The sequence below is a fragment of the Melopsittacus undulatus genome, chromosome 8 (assembly GCF_012275295.1).
Source record: "Melopsittacus undulatus isolate bMelUnd1 chromosome 8, bMelUnd1.mat.Z, whole genome shotgun sequence".
Taxonomy (NCBI): domain Eukaryota; kingdom Metazoa; phylum Chordata; class Aves; order Psittaciformes; family Psittaculidae; genus Melopsittacus; species Melopsittacus undulatus.
Window position 1 is genome coordinate 29,238,523 of NC_047534.1, and position 18,472 is coordinate 29,256,994.

The following is an 18,472-nucleotide window of genomic DNA, read 5'->3' on the forward strand; positions in this document are numbered from 1 at the left end:
TTGTTTGACTAGAAACAGAGCAATGGGAATACTGTGGTGTCCTAATTTCCCTGACCCTGTTTTGCTGATTTGTGCCTCGAAGTCAGTAATGTATTCTGCACCACTACAGAATTTTTTGCCAAATCTGTTCTTTTAAATATACATCTTAATTTCCGTTATGCATTAAAATATTTTAAGGGAGTGCTAAGCTGCCTAACTGTACTGTGTAGATTGTGGTGGTTTTACCTCCACAGGATCCAAATGGAACCATATTGATTACCTCTGGGCTCTAATTTACCTAATATTTTTTTTTTCTCAGTATCTGTGCATTGCCCAGAAGCAGTTTGCTATAACGCTCAATAGTTGAACACTGTAGAACACCACCCCTGACATACAGCAGGAAGAAGTCAGTATTTGTTTTTTCCGAAGTGCATTTCAAGGAGCAGTCTGTATTTGCTTTCGAATTAGAGTAATAATGCTGCCATTTTGCTTAATGAGGGCAAGTTTTGCTTTTTCTGTAGCCTGGGTCTGTCCTTAGGGACCTCTGTTCTTTACTAGTCACTTCATGATTTTAGTTAGTTACATGGCTGTTTGCTAACTAGATGAAAGTTGTAACTCCCAGAGTGATTCTAGAAGGGCGTAATACAATTTTTGACTTTGTGCTATGTGCAGGAATGAAGCTGTGTCAGCTAGCTGTCACCTGTGTTCTCTTTTCAGTCAGGTAGAAAGATTGTATTTCTTACCTTATGTTTATGCTGTTATTGCCAAAACATCTAACCTCTTCTTCTTCAGAAAAACAGATTTTTACAGCTGGGTTAAGTAGTTTGCTGAATTTCCTCTGACCTTTTGTGGATCATGTGAGGTTCTTTGCTTCTCTGTTCACTTACAGTATGTTGAAAATAAAATGTGTAGATTATACTCTTTAGCATAGAATCATAGAATAGTTAGGGTTGGAAAGGACTTTAAGATTATCTAGTTCCAAACCCCCTGCCACTGGCAGGGACACTTCACTCTAAACCGTGTCACCCAAGGCTTAGTCCAACCTGGCCTTGAACACTGCCAGGGATGGAGCATTCACTACCTCCCTAGGCAACCCATTCCAGTACCTCACAACCCTAACAGTAAAGAATTTCTTCCTTAGATCCAATCTAAACCTTTCCTGTTTAAGTTTCAACCCATTACCCTTTGTCCTATCATTACAGTCCCTAATGAAGAGTCCCTCATCAGCATCCCTGTAGGTCCCCTTCAGATACTGGAAGGCTGCTTATGAGGTCTCCACGCAGCCTTCTCTTCTCCAGGCTGAACAGCCCTAACTTTCTCAGCTTGTCTTCACACGGGAGGTGCTTCAGACCCCTGATCATCCTCGTGGCCTCCTCTGGACTTGTTCCAACAGTTCCATGTCCTTTCTATGTTGAGGACACCAGAACTGCACACAGTACTCCAAGTGAGGTCTCACGAGAGCAGAGTAGAGGGGCAGGATCACCTCCTTCGACCTGCTGGTCACGCTGCTTTTGATGCAGCCCAGGATACGGTTGGCTTTCTGGGCTGTGAGTGCACACTGCTGGCTCATGTTCATTTTCTCATTGACTAACACCCCCAAGTCCTTCTCCGCAGGACTACCATGAATTTCCTTTTTGCCCAACCTGTAGCTGTGCCTAGGATTGCCCCGACCCAGGTGTAGGACCTTGCACTTGGCATGGTTAAACGTCATGAGGTTGGCATCAGCCCACCTCACAAGTGTGTCAAGGTCCCTGTGAATGGCATTCCTTCCCTCTAGCGTATCAACAGAACCACACAGTTTGGTGTCATCGGCAAACTTGCTGAGGGCACACTCAATTCCATTGTCCATATCAGCGACAAAGATATTAAGACCGGTCCCAACACTGATCCCTGAGGGACACCACTCATTACTGGTCTCTAGCTGGATACTGAACCATTGACCACAACTCTTTGCGTGTGGCTGTCCAGCCAGTTCTTTATCCACTGAGTGGTCCACCTATCAAACTGATATCTCCTCAATTTAGAGACAAGGATGTCGTGTAGGACATTGTCAAGCACTTTGCACAAGTCCAGGTAGATGACGTCAACTCCTCTACCCCTGTCCATTATTTCCGTAGCCCCATCATAGAAGGCCACCAAATTGGTCAGGCAGGATTTCCCCCTAGTGAAGCCATGCTGGCTGTCACCAAGCACCTTGTTGTTTTTCATGTGCTCTAGCATACCATCCAGGAGAATGTGCTCCAAGATTTTGCCAGGCACAGAGGTGAGACTGACTGGTCTGTAATTCCCTGGGTCATCCATTTTCCCCTTCTTGAAAATGGGGGTTATATTTCTGTTTTCCAGTCATCGGGAACTTCACCTCACTGCCATGATTTTTCAAATATGATGGCCAGTGGGTTTGCAACTTCATTCACCAGCTCCTTCAGGACCTGTGGATGGATTTCATCAGTTCCCATGGACTTGTGTACATTCAGGTTCTTAAGATGGTCTCGAACCCATATCCTCTCCTACAGTGGGCCCAAGGTCTTCATTCTCACATTCCCTGTGTCTGCCTTCCAAGACTTGGGTGGTGCGGTCAGAGCCTTTGCCAGTGAAGACCGAGGCAAAGAAGCCATTCAGAACCTCAGCCTTCTCCACATCCTGTGCAGCCAGTTCCCCCCATAGCTTCCAGAGAGGACTTACACAGTTAATAAAGTTCAAATTACACAGGGAGAAACAGTTGCAGTGTGAATTTTATTATTTTGGTAGAATTCCTGTGTCATTTTTGGGAGGAAAAATTGTTGTCTGTGTTTTTTTATGTTATTATTTTAAATCAAAGTGACAGCATGTAAATATCTTTCTAAAGAATTGCATAAGTAGTTTTTAAATGTGACCTTCTGTTACCAATTTGGAATACATAGAATTATTTGTGTAGAGTTAGAAATGTGTTTATACATGTACATGCCCATTGTATGTAGGGTCTATAAGTGCATGGAATAAGACAACATTAAAGAACACTGATAGCTAGCCGATGCATTAGGATGAAGGGGTAGTTGAAATTTACAGATTATTTGATAGCTGCGGGAAGCATAATTAAAAACTGATCAGAGAACTTATCCTAGTATCTGCCAGTAATTCAGAATGTAGCCATAAAATAGTCACTGGCATTTAAGGGTCACTTATAATGTCATTTTAATGCACTGCGCAAGGCAGAAAAATCTGTACTGTGTCTGCATTGTACCTTAATAAAGACTAAAAGGTAACCTCAGGCTGATGGTACACTGTGGTGAGGAGGGCTTACTTCAGCACTAAATCATCCCTGTGTCAGTTGCTGGCAGAGCTCATCTTTATATGTGTGGATTTTTAATGAGCTTTAAAGGTACAATAGGCTTTTACTTTTTATAGATATGCTTTTGTAGTTTGTTACAGGCATTACTGTAGATTTAAGCAAATTTTAAGAAGTAGTGATTGGTTTTTTTGGGCACAAGGATTGCTTTTATTTGACCTTTCTTAACTAAGGACAGATGTGTGTTGACTGTGTAGATTATATATTTCATTGGTTCCCTCCCCCTGCAGTGTTGCTATGCATTGCACTACTGCATGTGTAGTAAAACCTGATATTCTTAGAACATGTGGTTTCTTTAAAGATCAGTGCACCTTTCATATCCCTAATTAAGCAAAAAAAATACAGTGTTCTGTGAATGTAAAAGATGGAAAAATGATTTTTCAGTCAGCTAAGACCAGGCAAATTTCACAGCAGACATTTCATCTTTCTGTTTAGCTGGGAGCATAATACAGTGTGGGCATTTCCCATAAAACATGTGTAAGCATGTGCCTTTTCTGGAATAGGTAAGAAAAGGCTCTGAAGGAAAGGTCTAATAAATTATTTAATTGCAGTTACTGTTCCGTTCACTCCATAATTGCTTAATGGGATACATGTCAGAGTCTTTGAGAAGGGTAACTGCTTGCTTCAAGGTGTAGAACCTCATTTGCTATAGGACCTTGGTGATAAATAGGAAAAAGGGCTTATACCTGGGCTGCAGAATGTGTAGGAATACTTCTGTGAAATACAAACTCACTCCTCTAAACCAGATAACAAGGTTTTATTGAGGGAAAGTCAATAAGCAAAAGCAACAGCGCTGGGCGCATGACTAGCCAGAAGTGCGCTGATTAGTATTTGTTACAGGTTTATATACTTTCACTATTGCATTAATCACATACATATTCATAATTCCCATGTATAGGCGGGGAATATTATAACTAGCTCCAGGAACTTACTGTCATGAAGTCTCCTCCCCTTGGTGTCTGCACACTCCTCTCCACTGATAGTGGGCAGGAGTCTTGAGGATGAAATAAGCAATCTTCCTCTTGTGAGTAGGGGTCTTCAAGATGAAGTAAGCAGTCTTCCTCACAGTGTACTTTTCACCTTTGGCACAGTTGGATGCCCCAGTAATCACAGAACTAGCTGAAACCAGCCATATAGTAATTCTTTTGATAACTAGCAAAGATTTAGAACAGTGTGACGTTCCTGCAAAATTTATTGCAGGGTGGGCAGACAAGGAGTATCCAAAGCTAGCAGATGTTTGGGAGGCTCTGTTTCTATATATAAGTAGAAGGATGGTGTGAAATAACTCATTCATGTTTAGTGGGGCCACTAAATCCTGTTATTTCACCACAGACTTACAATACAAACATTGTTCTTTAGAGCTAAAGGTACTTTAGAAGACTAGTGTGAAACAATTAACTCATGTTTAGTGGGGCCACTAAATTCCAGACGTAAAACACAAACATTGTTCTCTTTCTACAACCTAAGTTAAGCTAAAAGGTGCTTTATGTTTTCCAGGCACTAGCTTTCCTTATATCAACGCACCCCCCCCCCTTCTTTCTTTTACCTTTACAAATTTTTTTGTTATGTGACTTTTGCTATGTGACTATGGTTTTGCTCAAGAGTTCTGGCCATTTTCAACTTGTTCTCTAATCTTGTGTCCTTAGGGAGCTTTGTTTCTATTACTGTGAACTCCTATAGTTATATCCACATAGCCACACCTATGATTTGCGAAAGCCAATACATTTATGTGTTTATCACACTTCCCAGGCATTGCCCTGTGTATGTGTTCACCTCTGTATCTCACAGTTAATGATATGTGTAATCTGGAATATATTGGTGCCTGTAAGGTTTCTGGCCTTGACCATATTAATTAAATCTCAGATAAATACAGTAAGCAGATGTCACGCTTATCTGCATGTAAAGAATTAAAAATAAATTACATAGGGACATTGTTAAGAGGGGTTTCTTTGTGAGGTTGGTTTGTTTGTTTGTTTGTTTGTTTGTTTTATTTTATTTTATTTTATTTTGGTACTGTTGCATTTTGTACCTGGCTTGTGATTCCAAGCAGTTCTTTGACTTAATTTTATGATACAATTGTTAGGGCAGTGATGTGAAGCCAAATTCCAAGCACTAAACATTGTTGCTTGAAGAAATGAAGTGTCATTTTCCTGGCTGTGACATTTCTGAAGTAGCTGAATGTGGTAGAAGTGTCCCTTTGTTTAAGTAACTGCTGCATCTGTATGAAGATTTATTGGCAAATGTTTTAATGTCACAGAAGCTGGCATTTCCAGTGGACTTGCCAAGGGACAAATCTCCCTTTCTCTGAGGCAGCACAAATCAAATCAGATAAGACTTGAGTTCTTTCTTGTAATTGTAAAAGTTCCGTCAAATCTGTTTAATATTGAAATACTGACCCATTTACATTTGGCAGGTGTTGGTGACCAGAAAAAAATACATGTTTAATCTGTTGTTATATTTATCAACTTTTGTTTTGTTAAAGTTAACCAGCAGTTCATTTTTGCATCTGAAATGTTTCTCAGTACATTCTATTTCTATTAAAAAATCCTACTGCAGTCTCCATCATACTGGAGACTACAAGTGTCCTTAAGGACTTGTGCATTAAGATACTCTAGGAAAAAAAAAAAAGCAGGACTTTCTTTGCAAATTAGATGTCATAAGTGTTAATATGACATTGTTAATAACTCGATGCCATTAAATATCCCTGGTGAATTCGCACATTAAATTCATGTGAGGGAATTGATTTGAGGAGGGAGTTGGTCAAGGGGTATAAAGTTTGGCAAGATACAAATCAGTCATACATGCTGGACCATGGCTACACACACAGGATAAGCTCTCAGGACCTTGTGGTTGTTCTGCTTTTAACTAGGCTGCCACAGTTGGCCTGCTGTAGGATGCTCTGCTACACTGCTGTTTTATATAAATCAACAGTGAAACATGGCTGTGGGGGAGGAAATTTGTCATTACTGTTGGATTGTGGCTTTTTTAACTGGGATTTTTTTACATATTGTTATTCCACTAGCATTTGGATTCAGAGGCATAGTTTTGTGTGTTCTCATGTCTTCTGCACTGTTACTGTTGAGGAATGGAAAGATTTTAAAATTTTTTTAAAAATTAGGTTTTAATTTATATAAAATAATTACATTAATAAATTAAATTTAAATTGCACAAAAAAATTCAAGTGCCTGCTTGGCAGAGTATGTTATGGGTCATATTTTGAAATTAAATTATTTGCTCGTATATTTAATTGCAGGGAGGGAGCAACTCCCAGCTGATTAGCATACCTCTTCTTATCAGGAAGACTTGAGTTAACACAAAAGATAAGGCCAGAAGCAATGAGAGCTGGGAATCAGGTCTCCCATAATCTTTGTCTTATTGTTAGCTGGTGTGAAGTGAGCGTTTTTCACTTGAGTAGCTGCTACATACATATGACAGTAACATGCAGGTAATTCCTCTTTTGGGGCTTGCAGCTGTAGGACTGTGTCCTGCATTGGAGACTTTTGTCTTGGCAGCCTTCTCCCTGAGATTTCAGTCTGCATTTACAACTGCTCTTCTGCATCTTCTCAACACCATTACAGGCAGCTTTGAAGAATGTTGTGGGAATTTCTGATCCCATAGCAGAGAGAAGGAATGCAGATGACATTGTTCTAAGATTATTGTGCATTTTCTGTTTAATTCCATCAAATATGTTTGAGTACCACTGTGTTGCCTTCGAAAGGCGTGATGACCTGGTTCAGGAACAGCGCGACAGCCTACCCTTGGCCGCTCGGTCCAAATGCTCACAGACACCAATGTGGTGGACGGCAAATGGCGTTTATTGAGAGAGAACACGGCATTATATAACCTAGGTCTACAATGTCATTTCCGTCTCATCACCTGAACGCTATTGGCTACCTGGAGGGGGGGGTCTTATCTTTCCATACAGCATGATATCTTCCGGCCGCCAGGCCCTATCTGCCTACATTTCCCCTCTCCCTATGCTTAATTAAATTGGCAAAAATGTAACAGTCTTAAAGAATATATATATATCGTAAAAATATACTAAGTGCATTCTACTCCTATTCTCCGCTCTGTAAGAGACTTAGGATATATATCAGAAACTTGGATAGAAAACATAAGGCACACTAAGCAAGAGGTAACAGGAGGATAACTGGGAATAATGGGGTATAACTGGGGATAAGTAAAGGAAATTTTGAACAAGAACATTCTTAAAGCAGTTGTTGGCTGCATTTTTAAAGCAGTTGCCGGCATTCTACTAACATGGTGTTAACTCTCTCTAGCTGGCTCTTTGCAAATGACATGAACTTATTCAGTAATACAGGGTCCAAAGATTAATGCAAGTATGATCATTGCGAGTGGTCCTATTATGGTAGATAGCAAAGTAATCAGCCATGGTGACTGATCAAATCATGATGTAAACTAATTTTGTGTTGTGACTCTCGTTCCTTTTTCCGCTTTTCTAATCCTTCTTGTAATTTGGCCGTAGTATCTCTCACTATTCCGGTGTGGTCCACATAAACACAACACTCCTCTTTTAGTGCAGCACACACTCCCCCTTGTTGTAAGAACATTAGATCTAGACCTCTTCGATTTTGCAACATGACTTCCGATAGTGATCTAAGAGATTGTTCCAATGCACTTATTGATTGTTCAATTCTGGCTAGGTCTTCATCTACCGCCATCCTTAGGGCATGAAATTCTTTACTCTGATGCACTAAGGAATGCTACTCCTGTACCTATTCCCCCCACTCCCATGAGCATTAGAAGACTTACAGTTAGTGCTGTAAGGGGTTCTCATTTCGTTAGATGATGTTCTGGGGTAGTATATGAACCGTAGACATAGTTTTCGGGATGGTAAAATATCCTGGGGACTATAGTTACCTGAATACAATATTTTGCGAATTCATTAAATAATTTCAGCAACAAACAAGGTGTAACTCCCGTAATAGAACAAACCCACTTGGAATTGCTGGCTGGTATTAACCATTTTGCAGGAGGAGTTATATCTAATGTTTTATCAATACACAGTATCTTTTTGTCCCTTGGGACTTCGCTGACACAAATACCTTTTCCTACTACCTGTGCTAATGTAATCCCTTGCTTTTCTGTGTCCCATATGCGCTGGGTAGGATTCACACTATTTTCCCATATGGGTGTGTCGCTTACTCCTACAGCTTCATAAAAGGGTGGTTCTATGCCATAGCATAGCCAGCAATGCTCTGTGAGATTTGGGTAGGTTTTGTTTAGAACTTTATAGCTAGCTTGCATCATTTTCCAAAGAGTATTCCTATCAAATTTGAATGCATGAATCGTGGTGGCGCGTGTCGCTGTAGGTGTGGTGGCTTTGGTATCTTTTGTGGTAGTGCGTGGTAAAGGTGTAGGTGTCTGTGGGGATGTGGCTGTTTGTAGGGTAGGAAATAGGTTGTCTGAGTTAAGCACTGGGTTAGGCCCAATTGCTTGGGGTGCTTCTGGCACGAGTCTAATAATTTTTAATAGTACTCCTGTACTGTGAATAGCCTTGTGAATGAATATCGACCAAGTTTTTCCTATAGCCCAACTTGTATGAGTCAGATGTAAAATTTTTAACTTCAAATGGCTACAAGTGCCTTTATGATATACCAGTCCATTGCTCTCAAATTTTGGATGATCACAGCCATCTGGTCCCCATGTTACCTGTAAGAATTCATCGTTTTTTCTCGGCTTCCATCTGTTACTTGTTACAATGGTCTCACATCCCCAATATCCACAATAATAATATCCCGGATAGTTACAATAACTCATTCCTGGATTTGAAGCGGGGCACCAATACGTTCCATAGAATGATCTAGATTTGGGTCCTCCTATCATGGGGAATATTTCACCAAGTGTTAGTGTAAAGGTCAGGGTACCTATTGTTATGGTTTCCTTTATCATTGTTGGGTTTTGGTAGGGTTTAGTATGACCCACTTAAATGGTTGAGGGGGATGGTGCTGTGCTGCTACATGTCTTACAGTGATAAGCTCTAAAATCGTGATCATACAAAGGCACTGTGTTCGATGTCGTTTGGATCTAATCGATGCAGAACTCTCAGGTGTGGGCCGGATGTTTGTCAGCTTATCGTCCTCTCTTGTTGTCGGGGTATACAGGTTATGGGGATGTCCGATAATCCAATCCTGTGGATAGAAACTCACAGTTTTCATTAGTTTTATTCTGGAGGTCTGGTTTAACAGATTTAAGTGGGCACCACTTAACATTACCGTCTTTTTTGACGGCAGCATATCCTTGCCCTGTCAGAACTAACCTCCACCCTTGTTACCATTGTCCTAGCTCATTCCTGACTATGACTGGCGGACCTTCTTCTAAGGCCCGTGTGGCCCAATATTTTTGCACCGGGCTATTTGTTTCGTCCCCTCTGACAAACTGGTTCAGCGCTAAGAGGGCGGTTGTTAATAAGCGAGCTTGATCTCCTGGCAGGATAATGCTAGTAAATCCTTCTGCCCTCGCTAGCACCTCTAACTTAGCTTTCAGGGTTTGATTTGCATGCTCAACTATAGCTTGCCCTGTCCTGTTGTATGGAATACCTTGTACCAATCTAATGCCTCACTTCAAACGCTTGAGCTGACTTAGAAATGAAGTTTGGGCCGTTGTCTGTCCTGATCTGGGCAGGGATACCGAGCCATGCCATGGCTATGAGCCAATGCTGGACAGTCGCTTTAGCATCTGTTTTGTTGTGCTGGGTTGCCACAATGACTCCGCTATAGGTGTGTACTGTTGCTGCAAGTCACGCTCAGGGTTTTAGCAGCTGGCAAAGCGTAAAGTCTGTTTGCCACACCTCGGCAGCTTTGAGACCTCGGGGGTTGACTCCGCTAGACCAGAGTGGTGCCTTTTGGCAGTGGGGACATGTAGCAACTACATGCCTTGCGTCCGTTACAGAGATCCCACATCTTTTTGCTAGTGCTTTAGCCCTGATGTGGAGGGACTCGTGCAGTTGGTGGGCGTCCTTTAGCGTCCACACTCCTTTTGCAGCAGCGTCTGCCTTGTCGTTGCCAAGTTGGAAAAACCCTTTAATTGGATTGTGGCTGTTGACGTGGATGACCGATATGGTGCCTTGGCAGGAAGACAGTGCTTGTTTAACAGAAGGGCTGCTTTAGTTGTTGCAACGCTGGGGCCAGACATGGCCAAGCAAAGCTTAGCTACAAATATTAAGTCGGTTGCTATGTTCAAGTGTTCGGTTGTGAACAGTCCACATGCAAGCACTACGGCTGTTGCTTCCAGTTGTTGAACTGAGAGTGTGTTGTCTGTCATTTTAACACAATGCCATTGTTCCTCTGATTGCCATACTACTGCCCTGGTCAAGGTCTGTGAGGATGCATCTGTGAAGACCGTTGGTCCTGGCTGGGGTCGATCTATGATCTTTGGAGGAAGGTCAACATCGATTGTTGTTAACATTTTTGTCCAGGGGGGTTTTGCTGTGTATTGAACTTCTCCACCAAATCCAACGAGAGCTACAGCTAAATACTCTGACATTGCCACAGATAACGTTGGGAGCTGTTTGCAGAAGGGTAGATATATCTTGATGGGTTCGATGCCTAGGTATCTTAGAGCAAGTTTTCTGCCTTTCATGATGAGGTTACTGAGGCACTCGACTCCTGGAGAGAATACGTGTGATGGTTTTCCCAGGACTATCCATTGTATTGGTTGGGCTTTTTCAGGTGGCCCCTGGGCTAGCACCCCTACTCCTCCACCCTCCGTGAAATGTACATACAGATTGAGTGGTATATCCGGGTTCCACCTGGCAAGTGTACTTGACGATACCTGTTGCTCAATAAAGTCAAGAGAGTTAATTGCTTCTATTGTCAGAGTTTTTTGTTCCCATGGATTTTTTCCTTTCAGAAGATCGTACAGGGGGGCCATAGTTTCAGGAGGGATCAGGACAATGTTGCGCAGCCACTGCAGAGACCCCACTCACTGCTGCATATCATGGAGTGTTTTGATGTTTCGGCGGATTTTTATTTGGGATGGGGTTACGTAAGAACTTGTGACCTCCACTCCCAAAAAGCTTACACATGGTCCTTCTTTAACTTTCGCGCTTGCAATCTCGAAACCATTTGTTTTTAAAGTTTCCAAAACTGTTGAGATTAGCTGGTCTACCTGAGTTCCTGACGGCGCGGCGATCAAGATGTCATCCATGTATTGAATGATAGTCGCGGTCGGGTTATTGCGTCGAGCCAGCGCCAATGCTCAATCCACTGTGATCTGGCAGATAGTAGGCGAGTTGATCATTCCTTGAGGCAGCACTTTCCACTGGAAACGTAGGTTCGGGCATTGGCTGTTTGGGAACATGATAGAAAAAGCAAACTGCTCCTTGTCCTTCTCATGTAGGGGTATCGAAAAGAAACAGTCTTTAATGTCAAGGACGACGCAAGGCTGCCCTTTTGGTATCATAGAGTTCATGGGCAGCAACGTTTGGACAGGGCCCATTGGTTGAATTCTCTTATTTACTTCACGTAGGTCGTGGAGGAGGCGATACCCTTCACCTGTTTGTTTGTGTAAAAACCGGGGTGTTCCACGGACTAGTGGAGGGCTCTATATGACCTCGCTGTAGTTCGCGATCAATTAACTCAAGAAGAGTGTCCATTCAAGGCTTTGACAAGGGCCACTGCTCGACCCACACTGCATCGGTCGATTTCCACGTCAGTCTAATTGGTGGGATTGGGTATGCGGCAGTGGCCCTTACGGTAAATTTGTCACCCTGGCTTTTAGTAAGACGAGAGCGTCTCTTCCTAACAAGGGTGGGACTCCTGACATGACATACGGGAAGATGGCAATGGTTTTCTCCAGTCCTTTTTCAGTGTGAAGCGTGATTGCTATCAATTGGGCACTCTTCTGAGCCCGGGATAATCCACCGACTCTGCCTACCATTGGGGCATCTTCCAGTTTCCAACATGGGGGCCAGTTTGTTTCAGGGATAACTGTGATATCTGCTCCAGTATCAATCAAAAAAGGGACACTAACGGTGATGCTGTCTAAGGCATTATAGAGGGAGCAGATCCCCCACAACACTGGTGGGTTATCATAGTTTACTGCCAGGGCTGCCATGGGGTTCCGCCCCCAGGTGTTGGTCCTTGCTGTCCCTGAGGTGGGGATGGGTTCTGCTGAATCGTTGGTTGGGCCATAAAACTGGTAACTTCTCGGGGGTGTAGCGGGTTCAGGAGCGCTTCGCCCCATCTGGGGTTGGCATAATTGGGCCACCTCAAGTCCCAAGTGGGAGAGGGCTGTGTGCGGCCCGATTGTCCTCTCCCCCTCCCATTTCCCTGAGGTTTGAATCTACAATCTTTAGCAAAGTGTCCTTTCTTTCCACAGTTCCAGCACGGTCCCCTGGATCGGTTCTGGTGCAGGGGAGGTGCCATGGGTGGATTCCTAGACTGGGGGCAATTTGCTACGACATGGCCTGTTTGGCCACAGTTGAAGCATGTCATTACATTAGCAATTGCGCTACGAACTGCTGCCTGGATCAGGGCAAGATGCTCTTCCTTTACGACGTGTTTAATCATATCCGCTATACTTGACCCCGTTGGCAGTGATCATAGAATTTCTTTGGTTGCCAAATTACACTGCTGACGCAAGCAGTCTGCAACAACTGGGCCCTTTTCCTCCGGGGGCAGGGCTGAGGAGTCGACCGCTACAAACTGTGTAAAGCTCTCAATTTCAGTTTGTTTTATAGTAGACCACGCTGAAGGCTTGACAACAATTCTAGGCGCTGTGTGAATGGCTTCTCTGGCTGCATGAGTAGTTGTCATTAACTCATGGGCTCGCAGCCCCTGGGCCTGCGCCTGGGGGGTAATCATTGTTGGGTCTGCACCCACCAGCCGCTGCAGGCTAGAGCCGTATAACGGGTGGTCTTCCCTGGTCACTCGGGTTAGTTGTCTTGCACACTCGTCTTCCCATTCCTGTTTAAAAACTATCATCCCCGCCCCGTCAAAAATCAATCGACAAGTTTGTTTTATATCAAACGGGAGCATATCGTCTTCCCCAAAGACACCATCTATGAGAGTGGAGACCATGGCAGAGTTATGCCCTTTATCTGCAATTGCCTTAACAATCGCTTGTATGTCCTTGGGGTTTATTGGCGAATAGTGCCTCTGTCCCCCAGCTGCCACCCGGACCGGGAATGCTAATGTGGCTGGTGAGGTCTGGCTGGCGCACGCAATTTGTATTTTCTTCCAATCTGTCAGAGGGATTTCTTCCCCTCATGGTCCCTTTTTAGTTTGGGTGGGAATACTGTGGCTCCTGATTTTGTTTATCTCTATTTCCTCCTCCTCTAAACTTGAATAGGTTGCGGACCCCTCGTCCCACCCCATGTCTGATTCAGAGTTGGAACTCGACTGGCTGGCTACTTCTAGTTTTCGGTGCCTTTTTGTTGGGCTCTGGCCCCACCCACTTTTGTGGGTTGGCCATTCCCTCTCTCTGGGTTCGCCCCTCCCTCTGCTCAGGTTCCAACCCCATCCGCTTCTCCGGTGGGTGGGACATTCCTCCCCTTTTGGCTCGCCCCTCCCTCTACTTGGGGGGGGGGGGGGGGGGGTGCTGTTGACCCAACATGGGCATTGTTCCTGATGGCCGCTCGGATCGGCTTTCCACCCTGCGCCCACACCCTTTTCCCCTTTTTGTGCTCCCTCTCTCTTCCCGCCAGAAGCATCCTTGCCCCGCCCTTCGCCTTTGTGCTCGGCGCCATCTTGGGGCACATATGGCGGTGGTCTAGCCCTGACCTCTGTGGGCTCTGCTCTCTCCGCGATCCCCCTGGCTTCCTCGGCTAGCCTGCCCCAGAGGGATCCAGCCTGGTTCTGTCCCTCCGCGAGCGTGTCAGCGCCCGAGGATTGAGGGGTCATATCGCCCTCTTGCCGATCTTCCAGGCTAATGGAGTCGGCATAGTCTGGGGGGGGGGGGGGGCAAAGTCTGTGTGGCTGCCCCAACTCCTAATTTCGGGGTAGCCATCAAACAGTCCCTTGCCGCCTTCCAGGTTTCCTGCTCTTGCAGAGCCTTCCACAGAGCCTGGACGACTCTCCCCCATGACGTAAGATGTTTCCCACTACCCGAGGACATCGTCTCCTCAGCTAACGCATTAGTACATTTATCCCATGATTCTGGGTGGAGGATATCCACCGGTTGGGCAATAGCCCCAATTTTCACAAGTCTCACAGCAGTGAGTAAAATCTTTAGGTTTACAATCAATATCCCACTGCTTATGTAATTCTGATATGACCTTCACAAGAGCTTCCATCCTCCTTGCGGGTCCGGGAGCATCCTCCCTCTGCCGGGCTGGTCCAGCCGCTCCGGCCGCCGTTCACCCGTCCAGGCGATTCCTGACCCCCTGGGTTCCTGACTCTCGGGCTTCCCGGGTTCACTTGGGTTCCCTGCTATCGGGCCTCCCAAGTGTCCACTGGGTACCCGTCTTCCAGCTTCCCAGGTTTCGGCACCACTTGTTGCCTTCGAAAGGCGTGATGACCTGGTTCAGGAACAGCGCGACGGCCTACCCTTGGCCGCTCGGTCCAAATGCTCACAGACACCAATGTGGTGGACGGCAAATGGCGTTTATTGAGAGAGAACACGGCATTATATAACCTAGGTCTACGATGTCATTTCCGTCTCATCACCTGAACGCTACTGGCTACCTGGAGAGGGGCGGTCTTATCTTTCCGTACAGCACAATATCTTCCGGCTGCCAGGCCCTATCTGCCTACACCACTGAGATCTTTTTTTTTTTTGTTCTTTTGAAAGTATATATGAATTTGCACAAGGAGTTGTAGACCTTTTTTCTGTAACACTGTAGAGAATCAAACAAGCATGGCTGATAAGTTTTTGCTGTGTATGCAGTAAACAGTAACAAATTGAGGCCAGTGTATTTTTTGTTGTGTGCAGCTCATTTTTTGCTTGAATATATGGTATCCTTTATAACAGATCTAAATAAATACTTATTTCAGAGAGGCCATACTTGCATGTCTTTAGTATATACTGGGTTTTTGGGGGTTTTTTTGGTTTTTTTTTGATTGTTCTCTGCCTCTTAAGGCTTTTTCATTTAAATCAAGGTCAATGATAGAAGTCTCTTGGTGTAATGTCAATGTCAATTATAGAGGAGGTAACATAATTAAAGTGGATTATGGTTTTAGGTAGACAAATTTCAAATAAACTTAGTCTAATATTTGACCTAAATAGAAATGCATGTTCATTACTGATGTACTCGAAAAATCTGGGTATGAAATAGTGCAGTAGTGTTGAATAGTAGTATGTCTGTAACTGAAACACTGGAAAATTGATGTTGTGTGAAGTATTTTTAACAGTGGTTCTTATGTTGTGATAATAACTTAGTTTCACACTGGATATAATGTGGTATTCTGTCTGTTTTAATGTACCTCCTGTCTATGACAAGACTCCCTAATAGTTTATTTGCAAGTGTTGAGCATTTTGAGACTGTTGTTCAAGTGGAATGATTGTTTTCAACATACTGTTCAGTCATTGTGATTATGATCTCTGTAAGATACTAGATATCCTAAAGGAATGTCTAATTAGCAGTAGACAAATACTATTTAGAAGGTGCAATACAGAAAGGTGAAAACTAGGCCAGAACTGTAAATCTGGTGGGAGGTGATTAAAACAAAGTGTCTGGATGCACTTGTTTCCCTTTTACACATGTAATAATAAATGTGCCATCCCACAGTACATAGAGATGAGGCACCTCTGTCTGTAGAATTCAAGGTGCATCTTTAAATGTGTGACCCAAGCCAAGGGTTATACTTAAATGACAAGACCATCTGTATTTTCTGTGTGGTAGTGCAGAGCACTTGCAAGGCATATCAAATCTTATGTTTTCACAGGTGCATTGTTCAAGCTTAAACAAAAAGGGGGAAAATTACTTTGTAAATTTGATTTGTTTGTGGTTGTTTTTTTAACTCAGGTATTATATTTTCTGAGCTTGGTAAACAGTTTTTGTCATTTTTGTGTATCGTCTTTTCCTTCTTCCTTTGTGCTTCCTTATTCTCTGGGGTATGTAATTGTATGATTACCCCTTTTTTTGGCCACAACTTACCTTTGTTGAGAGAGAGAGAGCCACTGTACAGTGAATTAATAGGCAAGGCATAAACCTTAGGATTTTTTTACAAATTTAAGTTATATTCCTTAGTTATGATGTATTACGACCTCCTGTTCTTTCTTTCTTTTACTAGGATCCGTTTTTATGCTGAAAGTTCAAGTAAATGACATAATCAGTCATCAGTACCTGCGACAAGCGGTTGTAGAAGTGTTTGTTAACTACACAAAGACAAATTCTACTCTTACTGGAAGCAATGGAGCAGTATTAATAAAAGTTCCATACAAATTAGGAATAAGCTTAACTATCGTATCATACAAGGATGGCTACATGTTAACACCTTTGCCTTGGAAGACTGGGAGAATGCCAAGTACGTAAGCATCTTACCGTCCTATTATTAAACCCTATCTGTCAGTAATTATATTTCTCTCTTTCTCAGAAGTCTGGGTAGTTATTGACAACTGAAAATGACTTATGTCAGTAAAGGGAGATGGTACCTGTCAATGCAGACGTAAGGGCGAATGGTCTGTTAGACTAATCAAAATTCTCATTACTGTAAAGCAGAAAATAGCCCTTTTTAACTCTCAGTAGGTTATATTGTGGCACTGTGAGTGTATTCGGAGTAATTGTTTACCTAGACTCAAATGGTAATGTGTTTTGACAAAAGTCATACAGTCTTTAGTAATTCCTGGACTGCTGGTGCTTTGAGTCCTGTGTAATGGGTATAACCTTATTGTTACAGCTTCCATTCAGCCGTGTTTCCTCACAAGTTTTCCTTTTAACTATTGCATGCTCTTAAAAATTGTATGATTTTCTCTTTTTTTTTAAGTGGAATCTTAAGAATTCCAGGCACTTGCTTATCTATAGAAGGCATAAGACAATAGCAAACACACAACAGAGGCCTTTCTGCCTAACCACTGAAATTCCAGCTCAGGACAGCAGGACTGATTTATTTATCTAGTCTTCATATACTCATATACTTTTCTTTTTAACTGTTCTATTCACTATTCCTTCAGAATCGGATATCTTGCAGGAATTTTTTCAGTTGCACAGTGTAACGAATATTATTACATTCCACAGTATACTCTTCTGTGACGCTTTCATTATTCCCACAAAGTCAAGCTAATATGTGGCTGTTTGAAGATACTGTCTTAATTACTGGAAAACTGTCTGGTAAGTTCAGGCTATGCAGACCATAGTTTAAACACTTTGTGACAACCACCTATACATATGCCAAAAAAAATTTAAGCATGTTCACATCCTCATGCAATGCTTATCTCAAAACCAGATTTTCAGGTAATTGTGCACCTGTACATGTGGCTATTACAAGTGCTAGACATACACAAAGCATGGAGAAAATGGGTGAAAATAGGTTTTTATACTAAATGGATTTCTGAACAGTAATGAAAGAACTGTTTGTGTATTTTACTATTGCTGAGACAGAATTTTACTCTTTTATAGATGCCAAATCTCAACCAAGTGTTCAGTTTCCAAAATTTTTAATAAAGCTTCCAACAGACCGATATATTACAAATGTTACAGCCTATCTGACAGTGCCAGAGCCGTTTTTGAAAGTAGACAGCTTTGTCTATTCAACAGGAATTCTTCTAAGTAAATCAGGTATGTAAATATATTAAGAATTCTTTTTTAAGGAAGAAATCTTCTAATTATAGTGAATATGAGTGTTACAGAAAAACATATGCTTAAATTAAAAGGGCCTGAACTTACTTCCATTGCATTAAAGCTTTGTTCTATAAACACATCAGGTGAGTAATTAATGTCACTTTTTCTCTTACTCCATGCAGTATTAGAACATAGCATGTCTTACTAAACTGAAATACTCCTTCAGAATCTGCTTTTCACATATATGTATGTATATAAGGTGTTTATGTGTATAAATATATATACACACCCTTATATACATATAAGGTGTTTAGTAAACACCTTAAAAATGCAGTTACGGTCAGCATGTAAACTAGATGAACCTAAAGAAATATGTGAAAATGCAGCAGTTGACTTCAGCTCTGGGGTTTTCTGCATCTTCACTAAAATGATTGCCCCTAGGAACTTTACACCTAGCATAAAAATTGTATGGAAGCTCATGTTTA

The 18,472-nt window shown here is 42.7% G+C and overlaps 1 protein-coding gene across 1 annotated transcript in view; it reads left to right on the plus strand.

Moving 5' to 3' along the window:
- FAM171B (family with sequence similarity 171 member B) overlaps positions 1 to 18,472 on the plus strand; it is a 54,223-nt gene that overhangs the window by 25,912 nt on the left and 9,839 nt on the right. Inside the window, exons 2-4 of the mRNA XM_034065463.1 lie at positions 16,501 to 16,734; positions 17,445 to 17,537; positions 17,826 to 17,984. Coding sequence (XP_033921354.1) covers positions 16,501 to 16,734; positions 17,445 to 17,537; positions 17,826 to 17,984 — 486 coding nt within the window. The remainder of the gene's footprint in view (positions 1 to 16,500; positions 16,735 to 17,444; positions 17,538 to 17,825; positions 17,985 to 18,472) is intronic.